At 32.7% G+C, this 11,132-nt stretch overlaps 2 protein-coding genes across 2 annotated transcripts; one reads left to right on the top strand and one right to left on the bottom strand.

Moving 5' to 3' along the window:
* The first annotated feature begins 1,489 nt into the window (after nucleotides 1–1,489).
* Nucleotides 1,490–5,114, top strand: LOC142541128 (vacuolar protein sorting-associated protein 20 homolog 1-like). The gene is made up of 6 exons (XM_075647723.1): nucleotides 1,490–1,782; nucleotides 3,365–3,517; nucleotides 3,658–3,810; nucleotides 4,004–4,087; nucleotides 4,327–4,474; nucleotides 4,867–5,114. The coding sequence occupies exons 1-6, from the start codon at nucleotides 1,681–1,683 to the stop codon at nucleotides 4,890–4,892; spliced, it is 666 nt and encodes a 221-aa protein (XP_075503838.1). The 5' UTR covers nucleotides 1,490–1,680; the 3' UTR covers nucleotides 4,893–5,114.
* Nucleotides 5,115–6,344: 1,230 nt separating this feature from the next.
* LOC142539158 (UDP-glucose iridoid glucosyltransferase-like) lies at nucleotides 6,345–8,759 on the bottom strand. Its single transcript, XM_075644436.1, has 3 exons — nucleotides 8,646–8,759; nucleotides 7,843–8,494; nucleotides 6,345–7,738 (listed from the first exon to the last, which is right to left on the bottom strand). The coding sequence occupies exons 2-3, from the start codon at nucleotides 8,378–8,380 to the stop codon at nucleotides 6,849–6,851; spliced, it is 1,428 nt and encodes a 475-aa protein (XP_075500551.1). The 5' UTR covers nucleotides 8,381–8,494; nucleotides 8,646–8,759; the 3' UTR covers nucleotides 6,345–6,848.
* Nucleotides 8,760–11,132: the final 2,373 nt, after the last annotated feature.

Here is an 11,132-nt window from a genome sequence, read left to right as displayed (position 1 = left end):
ACTCCTGCTGTGTTCATCTTTAGATCTACGACTTTAAGATTTACGAAAGATTCCGCAAGTTCTTGTAGATCCTCCAGACCAATCTTTTCTAAAGTTTTCATCAGATTAATTTCTTTTCTGAGACAGATTTAATTAGATTGATCATTTTTTCTTCTTCAGTCAAAGGTTTTGACACCATTTTGGCCTTACCTTGTTGATGTAACAAAGGTTCAATATCAAATCATGGTGGTAACCATCCTCCTGAAGTTCTTTTACTAGAAATTGGTTGTTGTTATAGTTTTTTTAATTCTTGTTTGAATATCCTTTAATATTCCAAGAATTTCTTCTTGGTTTTCAAGGATTTTTTCTACTCGTTGAGGTACAAAGTATAGCAAATTGCCATAATTTTGTACTGTTTTCTGGATTTTCCTAAGATCCGAAGAGAGCTTAGAGGAATATGGTACTATCTCCTAAAACTTATTAGATTGAATCATAAGTTACCCGAGGGTGCTGTAGCGTCCCTTGCTGCTTCTGATATCTAACCAATGTTAAATGCTCTTGTGTATATTCCAAAATATTGGAATAGTTCTTGTAAATTATTTTTCTCGAATCTGAGTTCGAATTCATAATTTTTTCGAAATTCTCCTCCTCAAACATTTAATTACACTGTAATAATAAATGTGTATGTTTGAAATATTTTTACGTCGGCTCTGATACCATTTTCGGCCCAGAAAATCAATCACTTCAATATGAGGGTGTTTTTGTCACATTTTGGGGTTTTAGGGAGTTTGAGCAAAGTTTTTGAGGGGTAGAGAGTTATGGTAAAGTTGAGTTTGGGTTCGAGGATTTAAAACCAATTTTTTCTTTTATGTACGTAATACAATATCAAATTTCACGTAACCTCAAAATAATTAATTTCGAAAAAGAAAAGAAATTGTTTAATGATTCATATAAATTTTATTTTTTAAAAAAATAAATGACGAACCAACCTGCCTCGAGTCTCAATTTGCAATTCAAACGAGATGCTAAAAACGTAACTCGACCTCTCATTTTTTTATGATGGGTTGAGTCGACCCAACAGATCAAAACCATATAATTATAGACATGTCTAATTAAAAGATCATTGCTTAAAGATCATGTATATCTATATTCTAAAAATAACTAAATAATTTGTTAATTATAATCAATTACATAAAGATGTTTTAAAGCAATTAATTATTTTTAGGCAAAAACTAGTGTGAGACGGTCTCACGATTTGTGTTTTGTGAGACATATATATTATTTGGGTTATCAATGAAAAAAATAATTTTTATACTAAGAGTATTATTTTTTATTGTGAATATCGATAGAGTTGACCCGTCTCACAGATAAAGATGGACCACTCTTATTTTTAAAGTTGGTTGACTGAATTATCGCGCATATCTTGTGAAGCTTTGCTATGCGAATGATAACATTTGCCTTTTGATTTGGTCTCCAACCCAATGCTCAGAACAATCCGAACCCGACCCGACCCGACCCGACCGGCCCGAGATATTCTCTTTTGCCCAAAACCATTGAAAATCCTCCTCCTTTCTCCCGCTTTCAAGCCGATGAGATTCGGAGGCTTGATTGTAATTTGACCATCAGAGTTTGAATAATATGGTCGTATAATTTGTTTGGAATTTTCTTTTGTTTTGGTTAATAAATAGAGGATTTTGGGAAATGGGAAACATATTTGTGAAGAAACCAAAGATCACAGAAGTGGATAGAGCCATTCTTTCTCTGAAAACTCAAAGGCGTAAGCTTGCTCAATACCAGCAACAGGTACCCTTCAAACTCTATTGCTTTATTAATCATTCTCTTCATAATCATTGTGGTTTTTAAATATTATTTGTTATTTGATAAATTTTGTTTATTAAATTGAATTTCCTATTGGTTCACGAAGCACGATCCTGAAACCAATCGATCAGTTAAAAAATAATAATTTAAGAGTTGGGTATGTGGCATTATGGAAGTCAATGCTGATATTTGTCGGTTTTCTTACGATTGCTGTGATATCTTAATGAGGGCGATTTAGTTGAGATTGATCAGGCAACGGTTTTACGATATGGGTATGGGTTGGATTGGAGTTCAAACTGCTGCACATGGCGTTTTTATTATAGGTTTTATGCATACAATAATATTTTGATTGTTTTAGGACTAAAATGGCTGATGATTATTCTATTTAGTATGGCAATTTATATAACTAAGACAATATTTTCCTAAAAAATTTCATGCTAATATCATTTTCAATCAACCTTAGATTTGTTTCTTACTAATTTGAATGACCAGAGTTTGGTATGCTGAGCTTCTTAATCACTTTGGTACTTTTTTGCATCATTTATTTGGTAATTTCTTTTGTTTTCTGTAAATATGAATGTTCTCCAGAGACTAGCATTTATTGATGATCATCGACCATGCTCGGTTTATTATCTAACCCAGTTCGTTGTTTTCTTGTCAGATGAGTCGAATCCCTGTTTTGTATTTTTCATACTTTGATTAGATTTAGAAATAAAAAGTTTCCCCTGAATTTATAAAATTTCTCATCCGATCCTGTCACAACCTCACCTTCCCTGTTGGTTTTTCCGATGGTGGTCACCCCTAAAATAAAAGGGAGAAACAGAATTACCTCAGAATAATTATTATAAGTAAAAGTTCTTGTTACTAACTTTCAAAGCAAAAGCGCACAATTTGTTAGTTAGCGTGCTCAGCATTCTTAAGAACTCGAAAGGCATTTCTTAAAGTTGTATAAACATTTACACTATGGACACGGTAAAAACTATCTTGATTCTCTGGGATGCTTGCTCCAACATTTGCCATTACTAAATTTTGCGGTGTTTATAATTTTTTTTAATATAGAATCAAGATCATGGGTGGTTCTTAATCAAACCATTTAATTTTTTTTTCCAGGACTTTGTTCTTTTATATTTGCTAATCCATGATATTTTGTGTTTCTTTTTCTTTTCTTTTAATGCATTATGTATTCCAGCAGAGATAAACCATGCAGCATCATATCATTGCAAGTCATGAGCTAGTTTGTCTCTGATTCTATTGAAGTAATTAAATGTCATATTATTGTTGTGTAATCAGACTTCAATATGCTACTTGTTGTCTATAAGTTCTGTTATTTATAGATACCTAAATGAATCGAAAAGAAAGCTTCAACATTAGATAATAGCTTGAAAGGGTGCACTGTTTAAACCCATCAGACATCCACAATAAGTAACAAACAATTTTGGCGCACCACCAAAAACTTGTTAATAAAGTGAATTCCAAACTGTCTTATCTTGTACTGTATTGACAGAGCACCGTGTCAATGTTCCATGGTATTTTTGACACAGATCTTTTCCATCCTCAATACTTTCAGCTAGATAATGTTATTGAAGCTGAAAAACAAGCTGCAAAAGACTTGCTTCGGGATAAGAAGAAAGATAGAGCATTGTTGGCACTAAAGAAAAAGAAAGTCCAAGAAGAGCTATTAAAGCAAGTGGATGCTTGGCTGATCAATGTCGAGCAGCAAGTATGTTTATTTTCCAGAAATTTATTTTGCAGTTAGTTTCTTTTATGTAGTTCAAATCTTTATCTTCACATGCTGTTTTGGATTTCCTCCCCTAATTTTGAAACAAAACCTCCTGGTTTGTAAGTGTGAGTGTTCTTCAGTTGGCAGATGTTGAACTAGCCAGCAAGCAGAAAGCTGTGTTTGAGAGTTTAAAGGATGGAAATAATGCAGTGAAAGCGATACAGAGTGAGATAAACCTGGATGATGTTCAAAAGCTTATGGATGATACTGCCGAGGCAAAAGCTTATCAAGATGTAAGTTCCTTCTTGCTACTCCAATTCTTTATTGGAGTGGTTTCGTAAATATTGTTTGCTCCAGAGTGTATTATAGTATAGATGCTAACCACTTATCATCAACTTTTTCTTCTTCTGCTAGAGACATTTTTAAATGGTTGGGTATCAACTGGATCTCAGCGCACTTTAATGTTCTTTGCCTTGGTTTTTACAGGAAATGAATGCGCTCTTGGGAGAGAAGCTGTCTGCCGAAGATGAAGAGGAAATTTTAGCAGAATTTGAAAATCTGGAGACACAGGTCTTTTCTTTTTATTTGCATGAAATTAACCCACACTTTTTACAATTTTATTTTTGAATGAGATCTTTCGTTTACATGACATGGATCAGTATTACCAGCTCATCTTGTGATTGTTCTCTGCTTCCATATCTTGAACTTCTCATTCTTTCTTGTAAACAAGTGTCTGATCAATCTGTATGCATACTTCAAAAGAAACTGTTATTATCAAATTCAATGGGTCCTGTTTTATTGTTTTACAGATTATGCTTCAAGATCTTCCAAAAGTTCCTTCTGCAGTATCATCTGCTGAAGAACAAGAAGAGAAGCTCGATCTTCCTGATGTGCCAACGAAAGCACCAGAAATCCCCGGAAGAGTGACAAATCATTCATCTGAATTCCGATCAAAAGGTATCTCTCTCTCTCTTGTGCACACTTCTAACTTTAACTTGTGGGTGTGGGCATATGCAGTCGTCCACCCATTCATACTCTATTTTGAATTTTCCCATTTGTTATTTCACATGATTGTTACAAACTGAAACTTTATTGCTCCGTCCCATATCAGTGTGTGATGAACTCATGTAAATTATACAGTGAACTTTTATGTCAACTTGGCTAATTATTTGTGCAAGATGAGACCAGATGAGGAATTGGTCAATGAATATTGAATGTTATTATATATAGCACGTGGTTGAGTCGGTCCATCTCCAACACGCTAGCAAATGCAAATACTCGATCATGTTCCCTGCATGATTTCTTTTTTGGTGAATTATGATTGTCTGTCACCTGTATTCATCATGCAGTCATGGAGGAACCATTGCCTGCTTGACGTGGAACCAAAGTGCTGGCTGCCATTTGCAATCCGACATCATTATAACGGCAAAAAATTCCTGTTATGGGTGCATTTGGCAGGAATGCTTGTGGTCGACATCACATTGTGACATAATGTTTCATTTTATACTTGAAAATTTGGCTTAAATATAGAAAATGCTTGTCAAAGATTTGTGATATATATATATATATATATAAATATATGAGTTTGATTTGTGAATTTTCTTAGTTACCCTTTTACACACCATTACTTAATTAATGTTTCATTTATTTATTTTGGTGAATTTTTAATTTTCTGATTTAAGAGTTGAGATGGAAAATGAGAATAACTATATTTCATTATTTTAGTTAAATTGACGAAAAATATTACAAATACATTAGTATGATACTTTTTTATATTTTTAATTTAATAAATTGTGATATTAATTAATGTCTCAATATATATCTCAAGCTTACACTTTTTTACAAGTGTTATAAAATGTATGCGAGAAAATGTCATTTTTCTTATGGTTTTTTTTCCAATTGAAATGGATATTGAGAGTATGCAAATTCTATATGCTCTTTTGCAAATTTTTCTAATATTTTATTTGCAATATAATTTGATTATTTTGAGTTATTTCAACTGTATTCATAGAAAAAGAAATTAATGAGAAATTAAAAAGAATGAAAATTACTTTATACTTTTGTATTAAATTTATGAGATAATTCTTCTAATTTTTTTAATTAAGATAATCCTTATAATAAATATGAATTATAGTGCTAATTTATTATAATTTTTTAGAAATTAAATTTTTTATATGTGATATTTTTAAACTGAATATTACGTATATGTGTTTTACTACACATATTTATTTGATTGATATTATTTTAAAATTTTATTTAACATGAAATTATTAATCATCAATATTAATTTCCAAATGATCTATTATGATATAAATTAACTATGTGTAATATATATTTTAAAAAATGAGAAAGTTAAACAAAATTCGCTAGGAGTTAAAAGTTAGCAAAAACAAAATTGATATTTAACTAAATAACAAGTTTCGGGGTTTTATTTTAACATTATTATGATAATTTAGTTAATTAAGAGAATTTTATTTGACAATCGCTATATGCACTTCATTTAAAAATATTGTGATTTTGGTTTTAGTAATATTCATTATTATATTAATTTTATTTTTATTGTTTTTCATTGTGAATAATATTTGTATGAAAATATCTTTGTTAATTTGATAGAGCTATCATTATGTTATAATCACACGAATTGAAAAATGTTATATAAATAATGAATATATTTGATTATCGTCATCATGTATTTTTATTTATTGTATTTTGATATATTTAGATTAATAAATACTTATAAATAAGATGTTTTTCAAACGATTTTAAAAATTATCTAAATCTTTATTTTTCATTATTAGTCACCTACGTGCGATCATTCCTAGTATATATATATATATATTTGAAACTGTTGAAGTTAAAATGTTGAATTTATTTTATGTATTCATCCAAGTGTCTAAAATTTGTGGTCAAGCATGGGAATACTAGAATGACAGCAAGCATTATTAATGCGTGTGAAGAGTCACTTCTCAGTCTATGTAGAGAAGTAAATCTATGCAATTGAAGTAGAACAAAATTATAACTTCTTTCGACTCGTTTCTGATCCAACATATTTGTTCATTACGAATTCATCTGTCCCAACAGAAACCAAGAACATAAATATTTGAGGATCATATTTTGCATTATGTCAGCAATATTCGGACTGCATTCATTTTGGTCGATCTGTTGCAGCATCTGCTAAATAGAGATGTGAAGTTGTCCATTGAATTGTTTCAGATATCATTGGCTCAAGTAATATGGTATATTATCATCGGTAATCTAGCTGGCATGTTTCTGCATTCGCATGCCCTTATTACAAATGTAAAATTTAATATTTGTAAGATACGGGTCCTTGTCAGATTTTCCTTGGAAGTGTACTGATGTACTCTACCAATTCGCATAGTGAATTGTACGAAGAACCTCCTCTGAGCACACAACGTTCCATCTCTTGTTTCATTCTACTCGCTCTAACTTTCATTTCTTCGCCTTCTTTACTTGTCAAGATTGTCCTTACAGCATTCTCGATACCCAACCTCCCCGAATTTTTCTCCAACTCAAGCCCAACTCTCCAAACATGTGTCAAATACCTCGAATCCACCAGTTGGTCTGCAAAACACGGCCTGCATATCATTGGAACCCCTTCGCAGATACTTTCCAATGTTGAATTCCATCCGCAGTGAGTCAAGAATCCTCCTATCCCTGGATGTGACAAAACTTCTTTCTGTGGTGCCCATTGCACAATACACCCTCTCTCTCGAGTTTTTTCCTCGAAATCTTCAGGCAAGCATTTGATCCACTCTGACCCATTAACCAACGAGGGGCGTATCACCCACAGAAATGGTTGCTCGCTGTTGGCTAGTCCCCATGCCATATCTATCAGTTCCTCCTGCTCTATCGTCGCTAAGCTGCCTAAGCTCACGTAAATCACTGAACGAGGAGCTTGTTTATCAAGCCATGCTAGACAGGCGGTTTCCTCCTTGATCAAGCTGGTGCGGGATGGTGGAGCCATTTTGTGGAGAGGACCTACCGTGAAGAATGGGACATTGTAATGGTGCTGGAGTTTCTGCAATGATTGATGTTCAAGCATGTCCACTGTATTCCATATGAATGCAGAAGCTGTTTTTTTATCAATGTAACTGCGAGTGAAATCTATGACAATATCTGGGATTTCCGAGGATGCAGAAAGAGCAAGGTCCTTGTACCTTAGTGGATGAGCATTTGGTACAGATTCTTGGAGTTGGGACTCTGTGTTTGAGAAAGAACGAAGTGAAATTATATTTGAAATTTTAGAATTTCATCCATGTTCATTTCAATTACCACTACGAAGTCCCTTGTAAATGGGCAAATACCTGGCAAGGGGAGAAGTTTTTTGTCCAGCAATTCCAACATGACACATAAAGAGTCCGAATAAGAAGCATTGGAAGTGCCCAACACAATACTTGGAATCCTCAAATCATTAGCCACTTCATCAGCAAACTTCATTATTGAATCATGAATCACACACCCCACCTCTTCTTTCTGCAGCATCTGCACCATATGATCTCGAAACGGTGCCTCACAATTCGTGTTCATAGCCGAGATCACATTCAACATGTTGTCAAACGACATATCCAAGCCCCCTACGTCGTCTGGCAATGGCAGTAACACGAAATCGGGGTGGTCTGCAATATCAGGGGCGTTGAATTGAGTGTGGGAGACGACTACTGAGAAGCCTTTGGAGTGAAGGAGCGAGCCAAGTTGGAGCATCGGTGTTAAGTGTCCCTGAAAAGGGAATGGGACTAGGACCACTTTTTTCAATCTTTGTTCTTGTAAGGATCCCATTTGAGTTTCTTGAAATTTTTGATCTGTTTTGTGGGTATAAAAATGTCCCTGAAACCTTGGATTCATCAAAATTTTGTGATGAACACGATGGTTTAACAGAGTCGCTGGAGACAGCAATCAAAGTTGTAATTTTGTCGAGAGATGGTTGTTTTTATCTGTCTTCGTACGTTAGATTGTGGCCTGCAACGGCAAAGAGGACACAAATTTCATCTGAAGAACAATAATAACTTGCACTAATTATTTTGTTTTTGTATCTTAGCATTGGAGCCGCCAATGTAGTAGATTGAGGAGCTCGTCCGCCTCAGGTTTGAAAAATCATGACTTTGCTTACCAAGTTGCATCAAATTTATGAAGGATATTCCCCAACTCAAAAATTTTGCAGCCTCGTCCTTGGATCTTGGTTCTGCCTCTTATTTTCAATAAAAATTTATAAAGTGTAATTTTGGAACAATAATCTTGACTATTTTTATGTGGATGACTATTTTTATGTGGATGATCAATCAAAAAAGAGTCGTTTGCCGACAAAAAATAGAAAAATGAGAAATATCTTTATATGTAAATGTTAAAGATTATCAATTTATTGTCATAAATCATAAGAGAAATTAATATGAAAAAAGAGAGAATATGTCAATATTCATTGTAATTTATTGACTCATTGCAATTTTCATTGAAATCAATTATCTTATTTATAGGATAATACAAATATTTACCTTTATATGATTATTTGCATAACAAATATTTACAAATAGTCAAAATATTTACCTATATAATACAAATATAAATATTTACAAATAGTCAAAAGGATAATACAAATATTTACATATATTATTTGTCATATTTATCTTGATCACAAATTTATAATAATTTATAACAAGACATTATTTTATAACACTTCCCTTTTATGATTATTTGCATAACAACTTATTCGTCAAAATCTACATTTGGCAAGATGGATGTTTGATGAATTCATCCGGACTCAAATATTGTTTCTTTAAAACTTTGACAGTAAAGCCCCTGTGAAAAAATCTGAACGAAGGAAAAAAATTGCAACAATATATACTTTCTTTGATTGTCTTTCCGACGATAGATGCGCCTGGTTAAAACCTTACAGGGAAAAATCCATAGAACAAAATCCTAGTGAAGAAAAAAGAGTATGACATTTATTTCTAATTGTTAATTGTCTCATTAAAAAGACTTGTCATGAAAAACTACATGGAAAAAATCATAGACAAAGAAAAAAGAGTATAACTTTGACTACTCCCCTTATTGCAAGAACCACTTGAAATTATTAACTCTTCATATTCCAATCATGTACACTGATTTGCCAAAAATATAAATTTGCAAAAGATCAATCACATTATTTTCAGTTGTTATTAATCTCTTTCTGTAAATCCATAGAATGTTTAAGATTACGAAGAAAATTGAGCATGTGCTTTACTGGTTTCCATTGTCTTCGAGTTGGTGAAAAGATATACATTATTAGTGTAATTTGTGAGATATGATGATTTATAAATTGCCCTAAGATATGATACTTCAAGGCAAAATATATTTTCTTCATCGTCACGTTTGCGAAAAAGGATATTTTGAGCATTAAACCATCAATGGATGTGACTTATAAATACAAAAGTATTTTAGTACAAGTATGTTTTTTTGGTACTATAACTTATGACATATATAATCCCTCCACGAATGCTAACTCTATTGATCCACATTTGCCCATATACATATAATAAAAATTGTCTTTCACCATTTTTCCAATATATTTCCGTATTATTTTTTTCATAATTATTTCAAGATAAATATATATCTCGTGAAAATGGAATACAATGTGTGACATTAAAAAAAAAATTTGATATGCAACCAATCTGATAAAATTTCCTTTGGAACATGGAAGATAGATTATTAATTTCATTCGCTAGTTTTTAACAATAATACATTTCAAACCCAACCGTGCTAATCTATGTAGCCGTAACAACCAGGAGCGGACGACGGGTCCGGAGCGTCCATGCACGCGCCACCCTTTTTATATCGAAAAAGGAGATGAACATTTGATAGCAGACATGAACCTTCATGTATCAGCTTTTTATGTGTTGCACCATTCACACAAATTCAATACATTATTTAGAAAAATAACGATTTTTTTTATGGAAAAAAAAATAAAATACTTGATAATAACATGATGTTTTATAGTTACTAAACCACCCTTTTAGATATTCGAGCTCGAGATCAAAAGCGATATTGCTGCAAAACACCGGAGAAGCCCGAGGATTAGAGATCTTTTGAAATAATTAGCATTGTCATTATCTTGTTCGTAAATTGTTAATGTTTGATTAATCAGTTTTTCCAAAAAATTTCAGCATATACTGTGGATCCTAGATTGTTTTTTAGTCAGTTGGCTTCTCAAAAGAAAAGGAACTCGAAAAATCAATTTTTTTCAACTGAATGTACACTCGTTAATACATCACTAATTTGTATCACAGCAACAACCCGCAGGAGCTACGGGTGCCGGGGCCGGAGCCGGAGCGTCGACACACGCGCCACTGTTTTAAAATTCACGCTGAATGCAAGTTGGGTAGCAATCTCGGAATCTAAAGCATGGATCTATATACATATGCTCTTGATCATGTTTCTCTTCTCTTCCACAAATTTAATGCAAGAAATCATGTTTTCTTTTTTTAGAAAAATGAAATACTTAATTAAAATTAAGTTTATTAGTTACCGGAACCACCATTTTGAATATTCGAGCTCGAGATCGAAAGCGAGGTTTTTGCCAAACAAAGGAGAAACCGCAGAATGAGAGGTTTCCTGAAATATTAAT

The sequence above is a fragment of the Primulina tabacum genome, chromosome 3, assembly GCF_025594145.1.
Source record: "Primulina tabacum isolate GXHZ01 chromosome 3, ASM2559414v2, whole genome shotgun sequence".
In the NCBI taxonomy this organism is placed as follows: domain Eukaryota; kingdom Viridiplantae; phylum Streptophyta; class Magnoliopsida; order Lamiales; family Gesneriaceae; genus Primulina; species Primulina tabacum.
This window is presented reverse-complemented; position numbering and strand designations above follow the sequence as displayed.